The sequence below is a fragment of the Oryzias latipes genome, chromosome 21 (assembly GCF_002234675.1).
Source record: "Oryzias latipes chromosome 21, ASM223467v1".
NCBI classification, from domain to species: Eukaryota; Metazoa; Chordata; class Actinopteri; order Beloniformes; family Adrianichthyidae; genus Oryzias; species Oryzias latipes.
In genome coordinates this window covers 25,093,983-25,119,896 of record NC_019879.2, presented here as the reverse complement: position 1 = coordinate 25,119,896, position 25,914 = coordinate 25,093,983, and the positions used below count along the sequence as shown (strand labels likewise).

At 39.8% G+C, this 25,914-nt stretch overlaps 1 protein-coding gene across 3 annotated transcripts; it reads right to left on the bottom strand.

Annotated features, from left to right (window-relative positions):
* Positions 1-945: 945 nt before the first annotated feature.
* On the bottom strand, positions 946-24,639 carry LOC101172858 (nectin-1-like). 3 transcript variants are annotated; one of them, XM_011489883.3, is made up of 10 exons: positions 24,138-24,639; positions 19,138-19,470; positions 18,757-19,056; positions 11,137-11,230; positions 10,800-10,951; positions 8,206-8,311; positions 8,040-8,115; positions 7,833-7,883; positions 3,607-3,662; positions 946-2,337 (listed from the first exon to the last, which is right to left on the bottom strand). In XM_011489883.3, exons 1-10 carry the CDS (start codon positions 24,280-24,282, stop codon positions 2,142-2,144), a joined length of 1,509 nt encoding a protein of 502 aa, XP_011488185.1. In that variant the 5' UTR covers positions 24,283-24,639; the 3' UTR covers positions 946-2,141. The 3 variants fall into 3 exon arrangements, 2 of the variants coding, with proteins under 2 accessions (XP_011488185.1, XP_023806676.1); XM_023950908.1 differs by lacking the exon at positions 3,607-3,662; XR_002872513.1 differs by lacking the exons at positions 946-2,337; positions 3,607-3,662; positions 7,833-7,883; positions 8,040-8,115 and adding an exon at positions 9,333-9,430 and having other exon boundaries at positions 8,218-8,311.
* Between the last annotated feature and the right edge of the window lie 1,275 nt (positions 24,640-25,914).

The following is a 25,914-nucleotide window of genomic DNA, read 5'->3' as shown; positions in this document are numbered from 1 at the left end:
CTCAAGGAGGGATGAGTCCAAAAAGAGGAGCATTTCCCAAACCAACTTACTCCTTTTAGAACATCTGCACGGATTTCCTTGAATTAAACACATCAGAAGGTAAACAATGTGCTTCAGTAATTATTGATGGGTGAGTGGTTGTTGGAAAAATGTATATAAGTTATCTCATATTTGAAACCGACATATCTTTGCATCTTCCCAGTAACATCCTCCTGAGAATTTGTGTGTTAGCTTTGTCTAGAATGAATTGAAGGATGCTCTGTGTTAGTTATCCGTGACTTTGCAGGTCCAAAGATGAAGTGGGAAGACTGTGAAAAGATAGACATGTCGTAATGAATGTTTTCTGATAGCGCTTCAGCTGTGTTTTTATCTGTTTCCCCTCCTTAGAGCTTAACTTAATACAAGAGGAGGCGACAGGAATATGTGCCAGAGTGGAGAGAGATTGTTTGCTGGGTATGATCTCTGTTTGCTCTCCTCGTAAAGGTGCCTTGGTCTGTTGTCTTTCTTTCCTTTCTTGAGTTGTTCTGATGTTGCAGGTTGTTTTAACAGTACACAACAGGGGTGTAGAGGGATGTGTTCCTGTGAGCCGTACCTCATTACATTTATGTAAAAATACATGACAGGGTTTACTGTCATTTGGATGACAGTAGGACTGTCATGCAGAAAACTTGGGTTTGCTTCCCAGGGAGGGCAATGAGCTAAAATCCAGGGTGGGTCCTTAGACAAGACCCTTGTTGCTGTTGCCTATCTGTGCCTAGAAAATACAGAGTTGTGTCAGGAAGGGCATCCACCGTAAAAACTCTGCCAAACCACACAGGTGGCGAAACCTAACGGGATAAGATGAAAGGCGAACACCATCACCGTAATTTGGAGGGCAGCGATACAGAAGAATTTTCAATCTGTGAATTTATGCATCAAAGTGAACAAATAAAGAAAAAACGTCCATGCTGGTTTAACCTTCTTTAATTCATCATACTGAAAAATAAAATACTGCATTTTAATTCACTTCTGTCTTCAGATTATTCTTTGTTCTCTTTAAAACGTCTTACTCCAGAAATCCACAAGATGGCACCATTTATTATTTTTGTTTGCACAGGAACAACACAAAAGAAACAGAAGAAAAGTTACACATGACAAAAATTCATTAAGAAAACAGAAATAAAATAGACTAAATTATTTATAAGAGTACACTCTGTTACAACTACAAAAGTGTAACAAAAATTACTTTTATTTGATTTTATTATAGCACAAAATCTGTGTGACCATTGTGCTATCCCAGGCACCAGCAAAGTGACTATTTGTCTCCCTTTAAATTGGCAGACCGACTGTTTTTGGGTTTGAAAAAAGTTGTGATGTCACTTAAAGGACATACCTGAGTTCATCATGACCCCCTGGGCAATTAGTTCTCAGTCTTTTATTGAGGTCCCATCATTTTTGTCCAACTCTATTTCATTATTTTTTTAATAATACTGTTAATCAACAACTCAAAAGTAATGGCTGATATTTAATAATTTAATTTTCAATAAATTTTAACCTATGGTTACTTTTGAACGTTTCAAGTCATTTCATTGAGTATTGTGGACTTTCTTTCTTTAAATGAGGGCTACTAACAATTTTGTCAACCACTGTAAACGAGGGAGCAGAGAGAAAATACAAATATAAAATAAAAATAAATAAAATATAAATATTGCAGCAACCCAACCTTTTCTTAATTGCACTCTTATTAATAATATTAACAATTCGAAAATTAGGTTTAAAATAGATAGTGGCACTCTGAGAGAGGTAGACAAGAAAAAAAAACTTTGAAGCTAATCTTTCACAGACTTCAGTGGAATGCTGGATTTCTCTCAAAATATTGCAGCTTCTTTTAGCAAAAGCTTTGAGGCAATAAGATTCAACTATGTTGGGAAGAATCGTCAGTTCAGAGTGGATGAGGCACATACAATGAATCAATTTTACAAAATATGTTTATCAAGTATAAAACTGATTCTAAAAATGTTTTAGAGATCCAGTTTTGTTATTTTAATGCTGTGTAACTTTTCTGTAGGTGTGAAGTCAAAGATTGTTTACCCCAGACTCCATTTTCACTGAAAACACTGTCAGATCCTCCTCTCTCCTTGACTCCTCTGCTCTTTGCTTTATCAGCTCCTGTCAATGTCCTTCAGAGTAAAAGCTGCTTCTGAAGCGTCTTGTTTCTCTCTGATCGTATTGTGCGTCCATGAGGACAGACACAAATGTAACTTTAGTGTCTCTCTACAGTTTAAAACCAAATTCCACATTTGCACCTGATGGACATCAAAGGCCGGAGGATCCTTCTGCCACGGCTTCAGCAGGACTCTAAAGCAGAAAAACATCAGAGCAATCGTGAGGTAAACCAGCAGAGACCATCATTAAACTTCATGAAATAATAATTCACAGAGAAACAATGTTTACATAAAAATGCTTACATCAAAGGAAGAAAAGGATTTTCTAAAAAAGTGTCTCAACTTTGATTTCATCATTTAATTGTAGACAATATGAATATGCAGATTTTATAAAGTCAGTCGTGCCACAGTTTATGCTGTGCTGACAGTAGAAACTGAGGTTGAATATTTTCATCTGCAGATCTATTTCAGACTATTGGTTTCCTTTTGAAAACACCAGAGCAAAGCACCAAGTTTAACCGCTTCATGCTTTAATTTGCAACCATTAAATTCAGGACTGCTGCAGAAATTTAGCATCACTTTAAAAGTTAAAAAAGAAAAATATTTTAAAATCTAAAAGAAGAATAAATTGAGACATGCTGGTTAAAGGTAGGACTGCACGATACGAGGAAAAGTCATGCGATACATGAACAAATAGCAAAACAACTAAATACATCATTTCATTTCACTGCAACAGGTTTATGTAAATAAGAGTCAAAATAACTTAAATTATACTTCAAATGATACTCGACTAAATATGAAGCTCCATCTGATTGGACAAATACATAAATGGATTTATTTGATTCATTAAATACTTCAAACTGCTATAAGATTGTTTTACAACATTTAAAGTACCGGTAAACATTTATTGCAATTTTCATTGTCTTTTGAGATATGATATCGCGATAACAATGAATTTGTGATTGATTGTGCAGACCAAGTTAAAAGTAAAAACTTTTTTTAAAAATATCTTCCAGTGAAAGGGTCCTGGGCTCCATCGGAACTCTCTCCTCTTTTCCAGTTGGTGACTAGAACCAAAATTACTTTAACGAAGGAGAAAACCGAGCTTCCCTTCACTTTTATACTTTCAGATTCTTCTATAAATTCCAAGGTTTCATAAGGTGTCGATGTATTAATGTACCACATTCAAGCTGGCACGTCTGGTTTGAAACAGTCTTTTATTCTTGGATCTTTTGTTTTTCTAGTTTAAAAGCTTACATAAATTAACAAACCTTGATCTGATTCAGATTAACGGTCACTGTTTATTAATGGATTAACCAAAGTAAAGGAAGTAAATGACATAAGTGCTTTTTAGAGGAAAAAAATGACCACAGGGGGGAAAGTCAAGATGCAGAACAACAAAAAAGGCTGTAAACGTGCCAAAGAGGGTAAAAGTGCTTTCGTAAGAGGTACAGGCACTTACTGCTGCAGTGGGACAAAAAAGACTTTATTCAGTGACTCAGATGGAAAGCTGTCCATCTGAAAAGATGAGAGAAGTCTGAATAGTTCAGCAAAGAAACCCTTCTACTCCAACCCAGGGGAGGGTTCAATGTGGAGAAAAGGTTTTACACACCTACGTGCTAAAACTAAAAAGAGTTTTACTATGATGCCACGTCAGCCACTACATCCATTTTGCACATATTCATTGCACAGATAAAATTGGTCATATGTGAATACACATGGAAAAAGTGAGAAAAGTTTAGGTTTTAAGTGAAATTTTCACAGATGTATCACGAATTAACAACGTTAAAACCATAGAACAAGTAAGAATAAACCCCACAAAGAACGCTCAAAACTGCGTTTCATTGAATTTCTTCACTTTGACCATTCAAAGCACTGAGCAGAAATCACGTTGCATCAGCACCCTGGTCAGCTCCCACCGCGGACGGGCCCCATCCATCCATCCACCCATCCATCCATCCATCCATCCATGCATCCATCCATCCATCCATCCACCCATCCGTCAATCCATCCATGCATCCACCCAACCGTCCATCCATCCACCCACCCATCCATCTGTCCATCCATCCACCCATCCGTCCATCCATCCATCCATCCATCCACCCATCCATCCATCCATCCATCCACCCATCCATCCATCCATCCATCCATGCATCCATCCATCCATCCACCCGTCCATCCACCCATCCATCCATCCATCCATCCACCCATCCATCCATCCATCCACCCATCCATCCATCCATCCACCCATCCATCCATCCATCCACCCATCCATCCATCCATCCATCCACCCATCCATCCATCCATCCATCCATGCATCCATCCATCCATCCACCCGTCCATCCACCCATCCGTCAATCCATCCATCCATCCACCCAACCGTCCATCCATCCACCCACCCATCCATCTGTCCATCCATCCACCCATCCGTCCATCCATCCATCCATCCATCCACCCATCCGTCCATCCATCCATCCATCCATCCACCCATCCATCCATCCACCCACCCATCCATCCATCCACCCGTCCACCCGTCCATCCGTCCATCCACCCACCCATCCATCCATCCATCCATCCATCCACCCATCCATCCATCCACCCACCCATCCATCCATCCACCCGTCCACCCGTCCATCCGTCCATCCACCCACCCATCCATCCATCCATCCACCCACCCACCCACCCATCCATCCATCCGTCCATTTTCTGAACCTGCTGAACACCTTTTGTGGTCATGCGGCTGCTGGAGCCTATCCCAGTTACTGCAGGGTGAAGGTGAGGTGCACCCCAGACAGGTCAACAGTCTGTCACAGAGCCACACAATCACACCCACATCCACACCCAAGGGACAATTTAGAATCATCAATCAACCTACGTGTGACACATTTTTTGGACTGTGGGAGGAAAGCGGTGCAAACGACAACACCACCGTGCAGCTCCTGGTCATCTGACCTTCTCCCTGCAATTATTTGTCAGTCTGAGAGTTTTCTTTGCTGCTGACTTTACTTTTTCCTGCTATACTACACCTCTTCTGTGTGGAGAACGTTTGGCTGTAATGAAAGAATACAATCTAAGAGGGCACCATGAAACGTCTAAGAAACACACAGACAAAGACAAAGACACGGAACAAAGGCTACAGAAGGTGGAAGAAGTAAAATGAGGTCTTAAGTCCCAGTAGGCTCTGTTCACAATTGCAAAATCACAAAGCGGAGCTGCCGTCAAGGCGAGTTTTATTGTGGCGGAAGAGGTCGCAAAATCCGCCCGACCATTTACAGAGGGAGAGTTTATCCAAAACTGTATGCTTAAAGTTTGTGACGCAGTGTGCCCAGACAAAAGGCAACTATTTTCAAACGTGAGCCTGAGCAGAAACACTGTTGCTGAATGTATAGGCCAGCTTTCCACCAATCTAAAAGAACAGCTGATTCAAAGAGGTTCATTGTGTCTAGAGAATTATACTGCGTCTTTAAATTATTTTTTATCAGACACTGGTTTGTTTTGTAATGTAAAACGTACCGACATGTTTCAGTGGAATGTCTTGACCCTGATGAAGGTGGAAGACATTCCACTGAAACATGTCGGTACGTTTTACATTACAAAACAAACCAGTGTCTGATAAAAAATAATTTAGATACGCAGTAAAACAACAGCTTGTGGGAAAGGGAAAAGATTTCATCGCATATTCCCTTACTGTGGATGAGAGCACTGACACATCTGACATTGCCCAGCTGTCAATTTTCATTCGTGGAGTGGACTCCAGCCTGAGCATAACAGAAGAGCTTTTGGCATTTCGTCCTTTGCATGGCACAACTGCCGGACAAGATATATGAAGAGGTATCCAGATGTGTAAATGAGATGGGCCTGCCTTGGGAAAAACTCGTGGGATTGACAACAGACGGAGAACCCGCGATGTGTGGGCTCAGGAGTGGATTGGTCGCAAGGATGCGTGAGAGGAAGCGTGAGGAAAACGTAACAGGTAAGCTGACAGCTTATCACTGCATAATACACCAGGAGTCGTTGTGTGGCAAAGCCTTGAAAATGGAACATGTGATGAGCACCATAACGCGGGCAGTTAACTTCATCAGAGCAAGAGGTTTAAATCCCCGCCAGTTCAAGGCATTTCTGGGCGAGTTAGATACAGAGTATGGTGACTTGCCCTATCACACAGAGGTGCGATGGCTAAGCCAGGGAAAGGTGCTGCAAAGATGTTTCGAGCTGCGTGAGGAGATCCGTCTGTTCATGGAAAGCAAAGGGAAAGACACAACAGAGCTCCGAGATGAACTTTTCTGTGTGAAATGGCATTTCTGTGCCACATCACGAGCCATCTGAATGTGATGAACCTGCAGCTGCAGGGAAGGGGGCGTGTCATCTCTGATATGTACAGTACAGTGCAGGCGTTTAAACCAAGCTCAGTCTGTGGGAGACGCAGATGCAGAAAGAAAACTTGAGCCACTTTCCCAGTTGCCAGACCATGAAAAAGAAGCTCTCTTCCGCTGTGTTCCCCACTGCACAGTTTGCTGACAAACTCAACATACCTGCGGCCAAAATAAATTTTTACATTTGTTTCTACAAGACATGGGATTTTTCTTTTAAAGGAGTTTTTTTTTTGTCTGTGTGCCATAGATTTTTGCATTTTATTTTATTTTATCTTTTTTATTTATTTATGTATATTTATTTTTCAGTTAATGGACTCAGGCAAAATTGCAGATAAGAGCCATGAGAAAGAATACAATTGATTTGATTTTTTCTATAATTTCTCATTTTACTATTTGAAGTAGTAATTGATAGGATAATAGAGCAGCTTAATATTGCAGTTTCAGTTTACAATGCATGCAGTTTCATTTATGCATTTATCTTAATATAAGGAACATGTTTTGTTTTTGAAGAAAACATGCTTTTTTGCTGTTTGCCTGTTGAAAATGTTTTCTCTTTTACTTACTGACAGAGCCATAAGAAAATATTACTTTATTCATTTAATGTACAGGACATGTGATTTTTCTTTGAAGGCAGTTTGTTCTTGTCTGTGTGCCTGCTGAAAAATGTTTTCCCGATTATTCATTTAATCATTAAATATTACGCTGTATTAGGTCTTGTTCAATAGGCTACATGCAACCATTTCAATATGTTTTAATAAACATTGAACCAGTCCGGCCCTCGGCTTATAGCCAATTGGTTTTTTTGGCCCTCTGTGCATTTGACTTTGACATCCCTGCCTTAGATGGTTTAATGCGAGCTGCCTGAAGGACTCACACACCACTAGCCTCAGCACCGGGACGCAGTGCTCATTGTGGCAGAGCCAACCTCAAACACATAGCGCCAAACCTTTACCAGCTGCAACCAAATATCACTTTCAGTACAAGACATTACTTTTTACCCACAATACCATTCACAAAGTCGCCCTCTGGTACCTCACTGATCTCCATGTCCCTGAACCAGCCTCCATTCTCAGATCCTCCTCATCTGTCCATCTCACTGCTCCATCTGCCTCTGTCACAGGGAGCATTCAGCTGCTCTGCTCCTCTTCTTTGGAATTCACTACCCTGACTGATATTTGTGGTATTACTTTGTAATACAGTTGTCCCTACTTGTCACTCATCTGTTTCAAGTCACCACTAGTCTCTCAGTCCCGCTGTGTTTCATTCAGGTAACCAAAACATGCAGCACAGCCTTATATCTGTTTATTGATCTTACCTTTTCTTCTTGCTGTCCAGATGACGACCTGGTTTGCAAGGGCCTTACTTCCTGTTTGGCGGCATAGGAAAGTGATTATTTTGTTGTTTGTAATGATTTAACTTTTTAATTTATTGTTTCTTTCTGTTTCTTTTGTTTACAAGATTTTAAATGTAGTTTCCAAGAAATCTGAAATCTGATTATTATTACTATTATCATTATTATTACCGCTCCTTCCGCAGTCTCTGCTGCTGGAGGATCTTGTCTCCAAACTTGCCTCATCTCACCGCAAAGATCGGAAAACCTGTTAAAATTATTACATGAAAAAAAATCGTTTTTATTCATTTTGTGAATTTGTCACTTCAACTTATAAAGTAACTGGAGGACCTGATACCTTTGAAGTTTTCCAGTTCTTTGACAATACACCCCTATAATCGCGAGAATAAGGAGAATCAGCAGAGTGCTGAAGACAGCAATGATGATGGGATTTGTGCAATTTCCTGTAAAAAAACAAGATACAGAAAAAGAGTCAGCAGAAATGTTAATAAAACTGATTTACCATGCAATTGGAATGTGTTCTCTCATGTGCAGTAATGTTTAGTTTGAATAATAACAGAAACGTTTTCCTTCATAGATGCAGTCAAATTTTCATCTATTAAATAATTCAGATTTGAAAGTAAACAATGATCACAAATAAATACTTTTATTTTAAAATAATAAAATACACATCTCTATGAAGGAAACTTTATAAAAACGGTCAAGTTTTCACTTAACTGAACAAAGAAATGCAATAATTTACGGGTAAATATGTTTTCTAAGATGGAAAATTCACACTGAAGCTTCAGCAATCACACATTTTAAATAGAAACCAAAAGAAATTTTTATTTGTATATGCTTGTTATATACATTATATAACAAGTATAAACAAGTAGTAACATATATTTCTATCTGAGTCTGGTCTTACTAAGAAATAAAGACTAGGTGTGTAACAATTAATCGTTTTCTATTCCTACGATCCCCATCTCTATCAGGCCATCCTTTAATGGGGGCCCATGGACTGCCACCTTGTCATGGTTGGGGGGCTTCCGTGTCTCAACGACCTGAATTGCTATGCTGGCTGGAGCTTTTTGCTCCTTGTAGGATCTCCCATGCCAGACAGATTGAAGTGTAGAGGCCAGACAAAGAGCAGTCCACTGGCCCTGTAAAACTACGATAGTTACAGAAACATCAACAAAATCAAAAAACAGCCTAACGTGCAACGGGCCTCCAAAGTCCAAACAAGAGACTTGCATGAATGACTGTGGTGAAAGTCAAACCTTGGAAGCCACTGACTGGAAGATGGAAGTTTTGAGCACTAAAACAATACCTGATTAGGATTCTGGAATGTATGAACAATGTACCAAACAGGAAAATTGGCACAAGTGACAACAGAGATCCGTTGACACAGCACAACACAGACATAAAGACTGCACTACACTACACACCAGATGGAAAAAGGAAAAGAGGACGGCCAAAGATCACCTGGCACGGAACAGTAGAAGCTGAGCTGAAAGAATTTGGACACACCTGGGGAACCATCTACCCCTTGGCCCATAACCGTCAGAAATGGTTACTATAACCTAAAAACGGCGGAGTGGATCAGAGTGACCAACACACACATGTGATGTCAGCAAAAAGGATCTGTCCATCGTTCCAGTCCAATGTCTGGAAACACTTTGAATTTAGCAAAGATATATGACCCTATAGTCTACTAGAATGTTCCCCTTGGATTATTTTGATGTGGAAAAACAGTGGTCTGAACTTTAGGAAACTAAAATGTGACTGGATTTGACATTCATTCTTATTTACTTGTTTGTTTGCATTCATATTTCCACTTGATTATCTTGAAGAAATCCAAAGAATCTGGAAAACTTCACCTGGGACTGTTCAGTACCAGGAATTTATGTCACGATGCGGGGGTGGCTGAGAGCCGGTTGGACTAGTCATGGGACGAGCGACACTGGTGCATCAGCACTGTGCCGAGAGCTCAAGAGGGAAACCTTGTATCGGTGCGTGTATTGCTTTAAGAAAGAATCACGTGACCTATACAGGAACTGTATCGTTTGGATGTGCCGCGCCAAAGTGTGTTTATCAGGAAAGAAACTGTATCAACATGTCGTGGGTTTGTCGGATGGAGTTGTGCTTGATCATGGATCGTCCTAGGAAGTTTTCCCCGGTGTGGAATAATTTTGATCTCGTGACGCCAAACGAGGTAAATCTTTTTCTCCTTTTCTGTAAATACTATTTTTGAAGGTGGCGCATTACACTCACTTTATCAGTTTATCAAGTGAATGACCTGTGATACATATGATAGTCAGTTAAAGAGCCTTACAGTTGCTTTATTCATGTTATCATGTAATTATGAGATCCTGATCTCGTAATCATGAGATAGAGATTTTTTTTAATGCAATGTTCTGGTAGAGGTTTGAATTGTTTTCAGATAAATTAACTTTTAATGTTATTGTAGGTGAAGTGTCGGCTCTGCTCCACAGAGCTATCTTATATCAATAAGAGCACTTCATCAATGATGAGGCATTATAGAGCTCGGCATGGCAATGAAGAATTGGCAGCTACTCGTGAGAGTACCTCAGGTATGTTGAAATTCTCTCTAAAAATTGTGCTGAAAAACAACATGCATGCAAACAGACAGGCTCAAGGCTTGGTATCGAACCTCCAACCCTCTTGCTGTAATGTGACAGTGCTAACCACTACACCACCATGTCGTCTTATGTCTATTTGATATTGTTTGTAAAAATTACAGACCTTTTATTAAGCTTTTGACAAAATAATTCCTTTTGGGCCACAAATTAACCACAAATTATGCTTCGAATCATTGTTAAAATGAATCGTTACAGCCTTTATAAAGACCCAGCATGTCTAAAAAGTATTCTTTTATTCTGTAACCACAGTCTACAGATGGACTACAGATGAACTCACAGCAGAACTCACCTGAAGAGAAATGCACAAACTTATATGCCCGTTTGCTTCCGTATGGATTTGTGGTCTCACACTGATAAAGGCCGGACACATCATTGCTCTGGCTTAAAAACTGCAGCGTTGCCCTCTCAACTTCAACTGATGGAGGCAGAGGCTGGCCAGACCTGAAAGAGACAAAAAAAATTAAATCCCATAAAAAAATAAAAATTGAATCAGATTTCAAGCCTGAATTGCATATTGAAAAGTCAATTGAGGTTTGCATATTACTTTAAATTACAGGTGGCAAAACTGTCATATTTACTTAGTGTATCTGATAAAAAGATCTGTTTTTTTAGACATTTTTCAATACCTTGTCCAGATAACAGTTGCTTTTGGATTTGCCTCAGTTTCACACTCAAATGAGACTTCGGATCGTTTAACAATGTTGACTTTCCCAGGCGGGTCTGCAATAAATAAAAAACAAGGTTTATGCCATAAGATAAATGTCAGTCCTACAGGGGTAACAATAGTTCAAAAGCAGTTATATTTCTAATGAGAAAAATGTGCAACTTTGTGCAAAAATAAAGTTGTTCTGCCTAAAATACTAAATATTTGCCACAAAAAAAACTTTTCATTGTATAAAATATTGGAAAGCAAGAATCAAGGCTCTTCCATGTGGTCATGTTGGATATAAAGTCCTTTACACCAGCGTTATTCAGGACATTTTTTAGGCCACTGACCAGTTTAATGTCAGACAATATTTTCGTTGACCGGCTGAAATTCTAGGGTCATTTTTTTAATGTTTTTTTTTTGTTTTTAGTTTCCAGAAACATTAAAAACGTTGTACATGAAATTGACAATGAAGAAAAATGAAGAGATTAAATATGCGATTCAAGATTCAATAAGTAGTTGTTGATTTGTAAAATTTGTTTCTGGATTGTAAAAATTAACTAAAGGCAAAATTAAGTTTGTTTGTTTTTTTGGTATGTTTTGCCATTTTATTATTAGTATTATTATTTTAACTTTTCCTGTCCAACAACTGAGCAAGCAGATCAGAGCTGAAGGCCTCTTGTGTTGGACATACAGTATATTACTTTAAAAATAGGTGTTATGAATCTTCTGACACAGCAGATGTATATTTGAATTAACCCCTTTTGTAATTTTTACTAAACTTTATTCATCTTATTTATATGTGTAACAGTTTTTGTTGGTAAAGAAAAAAAGGTAAAAAGAGAGAGAGATGCTGGGGGGGGGGGGGGGGGGGGGTTGGAGAGAAGGGGGCATTGAGCATCATACCTCAAAAAGCTGGATGTCTTGCTGGATGTTTATAATCATTACAGTTAGGTTAAGATGTAATACAAATCTAGAAGGGGAGGGCTTGTCCACACAAACACACTCAAACATACCTGTTGGCTCCAAAAAGGTTCACATTCAAAACATATCAACACGACACAACTAATGTTTACACAGTCGCATACTTATGCATTCAGACCAACTAGTGAGAAATATTTCATTCAGTCACGCAAACTATCTGTGCAAAGGTGAAAGAGCACCTGTACTCTAGTGAGTGTCCATGTTCTTCTAAGGTGAATGTTGGAATGTAAAAAGAAGGGGGGAGAGTGCCCACTGCCCAGCCATCCCCACACCAAGACCCCCGCCGCGCAGCAGCAGCCATGAACCCCCCCCAACACCTGCATGGTAGCAAACATAGAACAACCACCCACCAGGTAATCATATCCGCCACCCAAGCCAGGGCCAGCAGGACTGCTACAGGGCCACCCAAAGCCAGAGAGCAGGGAGGCATGGGGGTACAGAGATTGCAAGCTCCAGCCAACCAGAGGAGCAGCCCTCTTGCCGCGCCAGGAGGGCCCAACGCTGGGCCCAACCTCAGGAGAGCACCCCCAGCCACAGACTGGCCCCCCACCACCACCCATGAGTTCTGAGCATCCCCCCAGTTTTTAAATTTAATGATAATAACAATGCATTTTATATAAAGCCCCTTTCTTGCCCCTTAGGGACACTGTACATTACAGAAAATACAATAAATAAATAAAGTCAGCCAACTGATGGATGGACAGTCAGAGAAGAAAGGCGGTTTTAAAGAGGTGAGTTTTGAGTCTGGATTTAAAGATGAGCGGTGAGTCAATGATACGGAGGTCCAGGGGAAGAAGGTTCCATAGTTGAGGGTAGGGGTGTTAGAAAAAAATTGATTCTGCAATATATTGCGATAGTTCATTTGGCGATATTTGTAACGATTCAAAATGCTGTCAGGACAATGTTTATTTATTCATTTCTGAACTTCCTTCAGTGTCTGACTCTTGTTTTCCTCTTCACCCTCCGACCACTAGTTGACAGCAGAGAACACAAAGCCTCTTTGAGCAGTTCTGAGATAAGACATGAACTGCTTAGTTTTTACTTGGTATGGATTGCGAACCGAAACTGGTGAGCCATGTTGCTGCCAGCAACATACAAAAACGCGGATTGTGGTGCTTTTTGGAAAAGAACGGAGAGATGGTGACGAACTTCAGGAAGAAACCACCAGCTTCCCAGCCTCTCAGCATCTTGGGCATAGATGTGGCAGAGGTTGAGGAGTACAAATACTTGGGAGTAACCATCGACAACAGACTGAGCTGGAAGAGCAACAGCACTGCAGTGTACAAGAAGGCCAGTAGCAGACTCTACTTCCTGAAGAAAAACTAAGGTCCTTCAATGTGTGCGGCAGGATGCTTGGGGTGTTCTACCAGTCTGTTGTGGCCAGCACTCTGTTCTTCTCTGTGGTCTGCTGAGGGGGCAGTGCCAGGGATACTAATAGACTGAACAAACTCATTTGAAGAGCTGGCTCTGTAATCAGATGTAAAATGGACACGTTTGAAACTGTGATGGAGAGGAGGACTTTAACTAAACTCGTATCCATCATGGATAATCCTCTCCATCCTGTTCTTGACGGACAGCGGAGCACCTTCTCCAAGAGGCTTAGGCAGCTTCGCTGTCACACCAACCGCTACAGGAGATCATTCCTTCCTCACTCCATTGGACTCTATAACTTTTCATCCATTTGCAATATATAAACCAATTTATGGTCTGTCTGTTTTTCTCCAGAGCTGTCATGCAAACCAACTGGTTTTTTTTTTTATTGATCTGTTCTCTGTTATCACCCACTGTTTGTGTGCTTGTATCTTGAGCCTAACGCTGACGCTGCAATAACCCAGTTTCCCAAGCTGGGATCAATAAAGTATCTTTATCTTACCTTTGTAGAGGCTCAGATAAGAACAAGCGAAGCACTGCAGCTGCACAGCAGCTAGTAGGCTAATGCAATTAGCATCAACCAAAAAACTATCGGCAAAGCAGGACAAAATTCTGCAGAACCTCCCAGCAACAGATTTTAGTTTAGTGACCTGATCGATCAGAGTGATGTGTACAACGCTCTAAAAAAAAAAGGGCAACGTGGTATTTATAAAGTCGAATTAAAAAAGAAAAGAAAAAATGTGTTCCGATACAATATTGGGATATGTATCGTATCGTGGGGTGCGTATCGGGATATATATCGTATCGCCAGACTCTTGCCAATTTACACGCCAATCCAGTGGCTGAAGGCTCTGCTCCCCATGGTGACCAGTCAGATGGGGGGTACAAAGACTGCAGAGAGAAAGAAGACTGGAAAGAGCGGGGGGGGGTGTAAATGTGGAGAAAATCTATGGAGAGAAATTAGACTCAGTCAGATTTGTGCATGCGTAATTCTTGATTTGTGCGTAAATTAGGATTTGTGTTTGCATATTCTTGCTTTGTTCGTGCGTAAATTAGGATTTGTGCATAAATTTGGATTTGTGCGTGATTTGTTACTCACATAATACGTTTTGTGTATAAGTTAAAAAAATATAAAATGAAAAAAATACAAAATGCAATTTACGTATGCACAAATTAAGATTACAACAGCTTGAAACTACTTACACACACACATCTTTAAAAACACGCACGAATCCCTTGTTACGCACACACAAAGCCAAAGTTACGCACGGATCTACCGTGAGACTGTTTTCACGTCTCACAATTTCGTCCGTAAGTGCTGCGTTTAAATACCAGTGGAATGCTCGGTCATTAGAATTTTCCTATCAGCCTTCCCTTCTAAACGTATTTCCTTCAGTGGGTGTAGCAGGGCTTAAAAAAACTTTAAAGGAAAATAAAAATTATTATCTGAGAATATGACGTTCACTTTTAAACGCTAATATATATGTTAAAAGTATATTATTCTCAGAGACACCGAATTGATACAAAATGCGTAACAGGAACGACCAGTAGGGGGCACTGTTTTTTTCTTCCGGAAAAATCAAAGGCAGTCAGACTGAGAGAGTCACGGGAAGAATGGCGGCCCATCTCGGTGGTCAGCGCCCCGAAGTAAGTAGCCTCTATGTTCAACACTAACATCTACTGTCTTCATGTATTGATTGAGTCATTGTCTGGATACGTTTAGAAGGGAAGGCTGATAGGAAAATTCTAATGACCGAGCATTCCACTGGTATTTAAACGCAGCACTTACGGACGGATTTGTGAGACGTGAAAACAGTCTCACGGTAGATCCGTGCGTAACTTTGGCTTTGTGTGTGCGTAACAAGGGATTCGTGCGTGTTTTTTAAAGATGTGTGTGTGTAAGTAGTTTCAAGCTGTTGTAATCTTAATTTGTGCATACGTAAATTGCATTTTGTATTTTTTTCATTTTATATGTTTTTAACTTATACACAAAACGTATTATGTGAGTAACAAATCACGCACAAATCCAAATTTATGCACAAATCCTAATTTACGCACGAACAAAGCAAGAATATGCAAACACAAATCCTAATTTACGCACAAATCAAGAATTACGCACGCACAAATCCGACTGAGTCTAATTTCTCTCCATAAAAATCAGATAAATAAAGTCAAAAGAAGAAGTTTAAATTGTATTCTGAATTTGATTAGGAGCCAGTATAGTTGCTGAAGGACGGGGGTGATGTGATGAAACGGTGGAGTTCTGGAAACGATGCCAGCGGCTGAATTTTGGACCAGTTGGGGTTTATTGAGAGTTTTTTGAGGGAAACCAAAGAGAAGAGCATTACAGTAATCAAGGCGAGAAGTGACCAAACCATTAACCAAAATGGAAGCGGAGTGGATAGTGAGGGAGGGGCGAGGATGACTTATGTTGCGCAGACTGAGTAATAGGTGGACCAAGTAATGTTATTTATGTGGGGTTCAAAGGAAAGTGAACTATCAAGAATGACACCCACACTCTATACCTGAGGAGAAGGGAAAACTGAAACAGAGTCAATGGCGAGCGTGAAGTTTGGAACTTGAAACGGTGGATTTAGAGGCAACAAGAAATAGTTCTGTTTTATCTCTATTAGGTTTAAGAATGTTTTGACTGAACCAGTTTTTAATTTCAAGTAAACAGGAGGTGAGGGAGGAGGGTGGGAGAGAGGAATTGGGTTTGCTGGAGATATAGAGCTGGGTGTCATCCGCATAACCATGGAAGTTAACATTGAATTTATGGAAGATGTTGCCAAGCAGAATGCATTTATGTGGCAGCTCTGTAATATACGAGATGGTCTTCTTAATTATTGGTATGGTTATTATGAAGCGCCTGTTCGCTCATCATTTTAATTTTTAATCCGTGCGGTTAGTGCTTTTTTTGTGGCGGAACGGAGCCGGAAGAAGGGTTAGGAGAAGGCTAACACATGCTAACAACATTTAGCCTTGGATGTACATAAAATCCATGCGGGAAATGCCGCTATCTGCATCCTGGCTGCACGTAAATATGTGGGAATAACATCAGCCTTTATTTTGTTAGGACACGGCTGGAAACACAAATTCAGGTTGATCGTTTGAACCGTTTCTAAGCACTGAGCAGCATTTCTGCTTGGAAAAGCTCACACACCACCCCAAAGCCGGTGCATGCTCTGCTCGGAGACACAGTTCTACCGGGAGACAAGGTTCTCCTGAGTTCCTCCCCTCAAACACAAAGCTATAAGTCAGGCTGCTCTGCTCAGAGACACGGCTCACTTGGTCAAACAGCAGCCGTGGAGCAGTCGGTCGGTCCCGTTTGTGCTCGTAAGCCTTCTCTAGAGTGAAACACCGTCTATGCATGACGTGAAATCAGAGTAGGAGTGACGCATGATCGGAATGAACCGTTTACATGAACAACGATTAGATCAACAATCGGCATAACCCACCTATCTTGATCAGAAAGAGATTTTGATCTAAATGAATCTGATCGGGTCAGAATATTTTGAGCGACATGTTGCATTTTTCTTCCGATAAGGCATTCTTTGCGATTACTTTTGTCCATGTAAACACAGCTATTGAAGCAATCCAATTGTACAGTTTTGACCCAAATTCCAGCTCAGATGAGGAAAACTGAGACGTACATGGATCTATTTGTCTGCAAGAGGATGCCACCGATTGAAAAAGCCTGTAGTGGTGACTACAAACATTTTTTCATCTGCTCCTGATTTACGACGATTTGAATAAATAAATACTCAGAAATATATTTTAAGCACCAGTTTACTTATACATGTCCTCCACTGTGACAAAAATGCCACAAGAACAGGTTAAAAACACCAAAAACAGGATTTTCATTAAAATGGGTCTTTGAAGAACAGGATAAGCTGAAGTCCGATCCGCTCAATTTCAATGAAATTAAAAAAAAAATTTAATTAAAAAAAAAGTAGGGCTGGGTGATATGGCCAGCCCTACTTTTAACTTTTAATTCGATTCCCGTTTTTTTTTTTCTTCCCCCCTGCTGCCGTTTTTTTGCTTTTATTTAATCAAACGCAAGACAAATGTAACCGCCATTTCTGGGATCAATAAAAAATAAATGAACACACTCTTGGAATCAAAGTTAAGTATAGGATTTTTCTTCTTCTCACTGCCTTCAGGACTTGTGTTTTTTATGTAATTTTTGTCTTATTTTGTTATTCTGTACTTGTTTTCACTTGTCCAAAATAAAAAGGTTACTTACTTACTTAAAGTCCCAGCTGTGTTTTAAGGTTTTAAATAAATTAATAATTTAATAAAATCCTCCACGGAGAAGATGATGAAGCTGCAGTTGCGCCCCCCCCCACGTCTCAAATGAATATACCGTTACAAGTAATAATTACAACGCAGTATTCTTTATTAACGAATAACAGTAACAACTAACTATCTAACTAAGGAACTAACTATACAGGCGTTGTAGAATGAATATGTGTGTGTGTCAGGGCGCGTGCGTGTGTAACAGAACTGAGCGCATGCCGCGCAAGCGCGCGTGAGAGACTCGCGTGGCACGTTGCAGCGTCGGTTCTCTTCCTCCACGTCTGTGGCAGTGAACCCGTACTAATTCCAAACAACAGATGATTTTATTCCTTTCTTGGGAACAAACTTCCCACTCTCACCGGTAGCCATGCTGTCGCTAGCTGCTTCGTGTGTGTTATGATGTTGTTGTTTGTCGCTTGCCATACCGCCGTGTAAAACTAGCGCTACGGAAGCTCCGGGGAGCCAAAAATGCGCCATAACACAAGAACTCGATTTAGTTATTTTTGAAATCGCCCGTAACAAAAAATTTTAATTAATTCATTCAATCGATTTATCGCCCAGGCCTAAAAAAAATTAAAGAATCTTTTTTTTAAATCTTTCATTTAAAGGCCTGGTGGTGTATCTCAGCACATTGTCCATTTCTTCGTTAACATCAGAAAACAATACGTTCATTTCGGGAACACTTCTTCAGACATTTAGCTGGACTTTTCTACTTCCTTTAAAGCGTTCTTCCTCAAAAACACTGTCAAAGGTCACCCTCTGGTCTTCTCACAACAAATATTCTAAAAGGCTTTATAGGTATGAAAGGAGGACATGTTGTCCAACAGTCTTTCCTCCTATGTCAGTCCCAAGGCTTGTGTCCTGTTTTCCCCTGCATTCGTTATTCTTTCAGCATTTCTCACCTTCACGGAATAATCTGCTTTAGAGAAAATTTAAAGATACTTACAGTGGACCTGGATGTTGGTTTCCAAGATTTCTTCTTTAGTTGCCTCACTTGAGATGACACACTTCACCAACTGACCATTCATCTCTCTCCCAGGTTTTCCAAGCAGAGTACTCCATGTGGTGGTCGTACCATTAGCATGCTGAGTTTCATTAAGTTCTTCTCGAACTTTTCCTTCCAAAGAACCTTTGATCCATCTCACCTCTGCCTTAGGTTTGGAAGCAGCAGCTGTGCAGGTTGCAAGTGGAACCTCCTCATTTCCCTCTAAGGGTGTATAATCCATCAGATTTGTGATTGGGGGCACTAAAGGAGTACCAGTAAAATCAAGATGTTGCAGTAACAACAGTAACAAAATGCAGAACAATGTAAACAGTCAGATCTTACCAAGTATTACAAGTTGTGAATTTCTGCTTTGTGTTCCACTGGGGAACAAGCTGAAGATGCATGTGTAGCTTCCTTCATCCTTCAGTGTCACATTAGAAAACTTCAGAGTTCCGTTTTTATCATTGAAATTCCCTATTGATTCAAATCTTAAATCCTGTCCATTTCTATACTTGAGTCCATTCGTGGGCTGAATTGTCACGAAAACATCATCTGGAGCTTTTCCTTTGATCGTTCTCTGCCATGTGATCTGGGAAAGACGATCATTTGTGATTATGTGGCAGGGTAAGACGGCGGAGGATCCAAGCATCACAACCACATCTCCAGCCTGGACAGCTGTAAAGAGAACAAAACATGAATTTAACGCTTCTGTACAAAAATCCATCCAAAGTCTGCATTAAAGAAAGATAGTTTGTACTTTGATTAATACACAATAATCTCCTTCATACACTAAGTTTAACAACAAGACATTTTCCAACTTATCTGTGGTCTCTACTTCTAGTGGTTTGGACTATGGACTGTTTTTTTTTTCCACTTAAAGCCTTGTTCACATGCACCCACATAGTTGTTTGACCCATATGAGTGCAGATTTTTTTGGTTGTAGGGCAATGTTTTTCAAACTTTTTCGAGCCAAGGAACACTTTATCCTTGACAAAAATCCCGTGGCATTAAAAGAAAAATAAAAAAAGGAGAAACTCTGGTCTGTATTGATGTACAGTCCCTCCACGATCTTATGGGCATTTTTGTGATGACTGTGGCAGAAAAAGCTGGAAGTTGCAGATGTTTTTTCTAAAAGATGTAATAAAAGTTATGTTAGTTTTCTGTAATAATTTTTTACTAAATTATTTGAGAGGGCTGCACGGTGACGCAGTGGTTAGCGCTCTTGCTTCACAGCAAGAAGGCCCCCGGTTCAAGTCCCGGCTGGGGGACATGAAAAACACATCATCAATGGGGGACCTTTCTGTGTGGAGTTTGCATGTTCTCCCTGTGCATGCGTGGGTTTTCTCCGGGATCTCCAGCTTCCTCCCACCGTCCAAAAACATGCTTCATAGGTTGATTGGCAACTCTAAATTGTCCATAGGTGTGAATGTGAGAGTGAATGGATGTGTGATTGAGGATATTCCACCCTGCGACAGACTGGCGACCAGTCCAGGGCATCCCTTGCCTACGCCCAAGTCGCCGGGATAGGCTCCGGTGACCCCAAAAGGGAATAAACAGTTAAGAAGATGAATGAAAAAAAAGATGTATTTGAGATTTTACCCTGGTAGTTGGTTTTTCCCTTCAGTTTATTAACATGCAATTTTAGGTAGCCCAAGCTGGCTGCCTGCCTGCCGATACCCCAGCCTCTCTACTCTACCCGTGATTCCAAGACTTCAATAATCAACTTACCTGCCTGTGATCTCAATTTCCACATCGCCAAGTCCTCCCTCAAGATACCAAGCAGTAAGACATTCCTCTTCCACAAGCTCTGTGTTCACGGACTTCCTCATTCCAAGACCGGCGTCCTGCCCCCTCTCTGAGCTCTGGACCCTCCTCTCATTCCTCATCTCCCACAAGTCTGCCTCAGCGCCCTCTGGTGTCAGGTTTCAGTCATCATCCTGCCTGCTCTGGTCCTCAAATGAACTCTGAAGTTCTCTTACTCCTGGGTCTGTCATATTTTGTTGGTCCTCAAGACCTGGTCCTGACACCTGAGTAAATTTAACAGTAGCATAACTTTCACTAAGAATCCCATAATGCAGCGCTTTACCTCCCAACAAAATATAACAATAGCATAATTTTTACTACAGCATATTCCTTTGCATGACATTCCTATTTTGAATTTGTGTAATTTTGAAAGGTTATATTTTTATGGAGAACAAAATCTTTTGGTAACTTTAAAATTTAAAAAGTTTATCTTTTATATAGAATGACATTCAAGTAAGGAAAAAGTGATGTTTTCTTTCTTTTAACTTTTAACTTCCTTTAACTTAATATTTTCTGTCTTTTTTAATTTTTACGTTTAAAAACGTGTTAAAAATTTTAGTTCAATAAAACTTTATCCAGTTTGGAAATCAACATTCAGTGTATTTTGAATTTAAAAAACAGAAACACTTGTTTTTTCTTTTTTAATTACGTTCAAAATAAGATTAGCTGGTTTCAGGGTAACAACACTTGTTTACAGATAATATCCACCAAAATTAAAGAATATCTGTGGCTTATTTGGTTTCTGTTAAAAGAAAATGTTAATTAATTAACATGAATTTACTGATTAGTAGCATCCATTGCAGTCATAACAGTTCTTTCCCCCTCTGTTGACCTGTAACGGGCCTTGTGTGCTCTTCTTTGCTTCATTTATTTATCTTTTACGGTTGGTCTTTGAGGATTTTTTCCTCCTCATTTAAGAAACATTTTTTTCCTAAAATAAAAACATGTCATCCACTTAATCTTTTTCCCCAAAAAAAGAAAGTCTCTATTCATTTCTGAAGAAAAGAAAGAAAAAGAAAAAACGTTTTGGGGTCATAATTACTATGAAGTGCCTTTGGTGTCCCCATGACTATTACTCTTTCATAAACTAAATGGAGCAGAATAACTAAACTCTGACTTCTTATCATAAGCGACCCAAGACTTGCGCACAAATCAGTCAAATAATTTGGTTCTTAAATTGTGATTTCTTTAGTTTATGCTATTTTCTTTCTTTGGATGTATATGATTCTGGTATGTCCCGCACGCTGTTCTGCTAATTTCAGGGTGTGTAATAAATGGTTAAATTATGATAGATTAAAATAAATTGGTACACATTTCATGTCACAGCACAGTACTTGATAAAACAAGTAATTTTGATCAGGCAAATTTTATTTTCATAATGCTATTGAAGATTTTGCACACGTCCCTGACATTGCTGTCCACTCTGTCATTTTGGGGTAACTGTCTCTCTAAAAAAACCTGTTTTAGGTGACACCACAACCAGCATTTTGTGTTTCTTCACTGGAGACTGAAACAGTGGCTAGTTGCAGAGTAAATATTTACACTTTTCTTTAGTAATTTTAATCATATTAGGTGTGTAGTCAGATGTTATCAAGCTTAAAATGTCCACAATGTCATGGTGAAAAATTATTTAATATAAAAGCCTTTCCCAAATTTAAAATATATACGTTAAACAGTACACTGTCTACTTGCTAACTGAATCATGTTGCTAACTGAAGATCCACAATGTGCTCAATAAATGCTAACATTATCCAAAAATGTCCACCCTGTCATTGTCCACGCTGTCAGAAAACCTATTTTGACAGGGTGGACAGGGTTCATGGTTGCTAACCGATACATTGAAGAAATTGCATATGAGATTTTCTCTCAGCATATTGGCCACATTTCAGACACCTCCTTTTGCCATCTCAGACCCTTTTTGGTAGTATCACAGTAAAAAGGGAGACAACAACTACAGAGTATGAGTTCGCCACAGATTTCCAGGAGAGGTTACTCCATTTTAGGCGCCATGTTTTCAACATTAAATGGCAGTGTGATGCCTACAGGAAGCTCAGGAGCAGCTTGAAGCACAAAACCTCCCTCTTGCATATAGATTTTAGAGAAAATTACTCGTGCAAGTACAGTGAAGAAATACAATCTGTGCATTTTGGAGTTCACATAAGCATGCCAGTCTGCACACTGAAGTGCTCTACATCCCTGGTGAACAAGCACCACACATCTTCTCCAGAAGACATGACTCTGTCGCCATCTGGGCCCACCTTGATTCAGTTCTGAAGATACTGAGAAAACGTCGCCCACTAGCTAGCATAACTTCATTTGTACAGCGATAGGCCTGCAACACAGCATCGACAAAAGGGAAATTTCTTCTACCTCTCAACAGAACCCTACAAGTATGGGTTCAAACAAATAACATGGAATTTCTTTGAGGCTAGTCATGGCAAGGGTGTACCAGATGGTGTGGATGGAGCCCTCAAGAGGTCAGCAGACCGGATTGTAGCCCATGGAGGAGACATTCCTGATGCCCAGAGCTTGTATGGAAAGCTGAAAAGCCTGGAGACATCTGTTGAGTTGCTCTATGTCCCAGAGAGGGATATTGAATCCAAGACTGAGGTACCTGCAATAGCTGCCATAAAAGACTGCTTGGAGATGTGTCTCAGTGATTTTGTTCTTGTTGTTTTTTTTTTTCAAACCAATCATTCTCCCCTTAAAACAACATTTTTCTTCTGATTTTACAGTTGAATGATTGACTTTCACTGAGCACATTGATGTTCAGAGGTTATCTCAGTAATGCCACATGAATGGCTAATTTCTGGTGTTTTTCGACATTAAGGAAGAGTGGATCAAAACCAGTCTGTTCACCTGATAATTTCACCCTACATGGGAAAGGGACTTCTGGTAGTAATTTTCTTTCATTAATTGCATAATGAAGTAATTTAACGACCTTTTAAAAATGTGTCCACCCTGTCATGCTACTGTCCATCCTGTCATTTTCCCATTCAAAGAAAATAAACTATTTATTTCTACAAGTTAGCAAAACTATTTGTGTGACTCCTTTATTAATACATATGGACCAAGTGCTTTTGGTTGAAATTTTCACCAGATATCTTTGTTCTTAGATCTTATTTAGAAAATAAAGTGCAATTCTTGCTGATTTTTGTATGGTGCTGTTTTTTCCCCCCCACATTTCAGAAACAATTCATCCTAAAATAAAAAGATGTGATCCACTAAATCATTTTCCAAAATGATCTAGATATAGTCTCGGTTCTTTCTGAGGATACTTCTTTAAAAAAACGTTTTGACGCCTCGCGATAGTTTAGTAAAGCAGACGAGCGTACCGACAGCCTTGTTCGTTATCTTTGAATAATAACTGTTTTCTTGAAATCTTTTGCACACGTTTGTTTTGGAAACCAGGAAACCAGACAGTTGTAAACATTTTATTATAAGAAAGGGAACACTAGTAGGGCGTTTCCCCGATGTTTCATCATCATCATGTGAGGCGCAAAGGACAAAGCAAAGATGGAAAACAAACAAAAACAAACCTTCAACGTGTTTCGTCTCTAGATGAGATGCAGTCAAGAAGAACATCTTCAAAATGACGGAGAACAGTCCCGCAGAAAACCACAGCCATGTTTTTCTTTCTATTGGTCTCCGTCTCGCTGCTGTAGCTCCAAAAGGCTCTATCATGGTTGACGTTCACGCATCGCCGGCAACCCGAGAACATCCGGTACCCACACCGGGTTTCAACAGCCTTGGATCCGCAGATCAAAACAACCATCAAACAACCGTCAAATAACGGTCCCCAGAGCTCACCACCTCCTCACTGAACTGTTCACCGAAAACCCAGGAAGCGCCCTCTAGTGGCACAACCCTGTACCTACACCTTCTCCACCTGGCCACACGTACTTTTAAGAATTCTGAAATAGGAGGATTAAAGTTATGTTTTAAACAAAATTGCTCATAATCTAATAAATTTCCCTCCGTATCCATCAGATCAGACACCGACCAGACACCTCTGTCAAACCATTCAGCACAAAACAAAGATTTGTTTTTGTGGAGGATGTATCTGTTGTTCCAAATGATATTTAAGTGTGGTGAGAAATTATGCACATACAATATTTTCCAGTATTGCAGAATTTGTTTGTGGAACTCTGATAATGCTATACGGAGCTTATTAATGTCAAAATCACTAATAAGCACCAACTTCAACCCGCCTAATTTGTTAAATAAATAATTTGGGACACAAAACCAGAAGGATTGGTTGTGTTTGATCCACGATTTCAACCAGTTTATTTTTAGGGTTCCGTTAAGACAGTCAAAATCAATAACTTTGAGACCCCCATCCTTAAATGACCATATAGTTTTTTTTTCATGTAATGAGGCTTGTTTCTCCAAATAAAGTTAAAAGTCATTTGGTTGATGTATTTTATCATTTTGTTTGGGATGGCATTAGAGTAAGATGGATAAATGCATCTAGACAAACCCTCCATCTTTGTCAGATAGATCCGACCCAGCAGCGATTTGTCTTACATTCATCAAGTTTTTCACCCACATTCCTTGATTGGCTTATTTTTTGGTCTTTGTTGATATAGATGCCCAAGTATTTAATTTCTGATTTAATGGGGGATATGATTGATTTCTTTTAAAGTTTCAATTTTTGATCCTGGTTTCCTATATACACATCCAACAATCAAATTCCTTTTATTGTAACTCTATTTCCACAGTGACACTTTCCATTAAATCATCCATAGCAGATGTCATGCATTTTACCAGTTTCCATTTTAAACTCTTTTCAATATAAAGGGCAACTCCACCTCCAATCCTGTTTATTCTGCTGTTGGCGAAGTCTGTATCGCGAAACTATGCAGACTAAATTGACTTCATTTTGTTGAAACCAGATGTAAATCATTTTCTGTGGGTGACGTCACACTGACTATGTCCAGTTCTCTTAACCATGGTGCTATCTTAAATGACCCCACCCTTACATTGACGTGTTATTCCTACTATGACAAAGGTGGATAAAGGTGGAAAGATTTCATGTAAAGTGAAGATCACAAATCATTGAAGAAAAAAGATTTAACAGACTGTCTAGTGGGTCTAGATCAGTGTTTTTCAACCTTTTTTGAGCCACGGCACACTTTAACCTTGACAAAAATCCCGCGGCAGAAACTCATAGTCTGTTTTGATCTACAGCCCCCCCCCCCCCCCCCCCCCCCCCCGGCAATATGACGTTCATTTTTGTGATAATTGTGGCAGAAAAAGCAGGAAGTTGCAGATGTTTTTCTAAAAGATGTAATAAAAGTTAAGTTACATACAAAC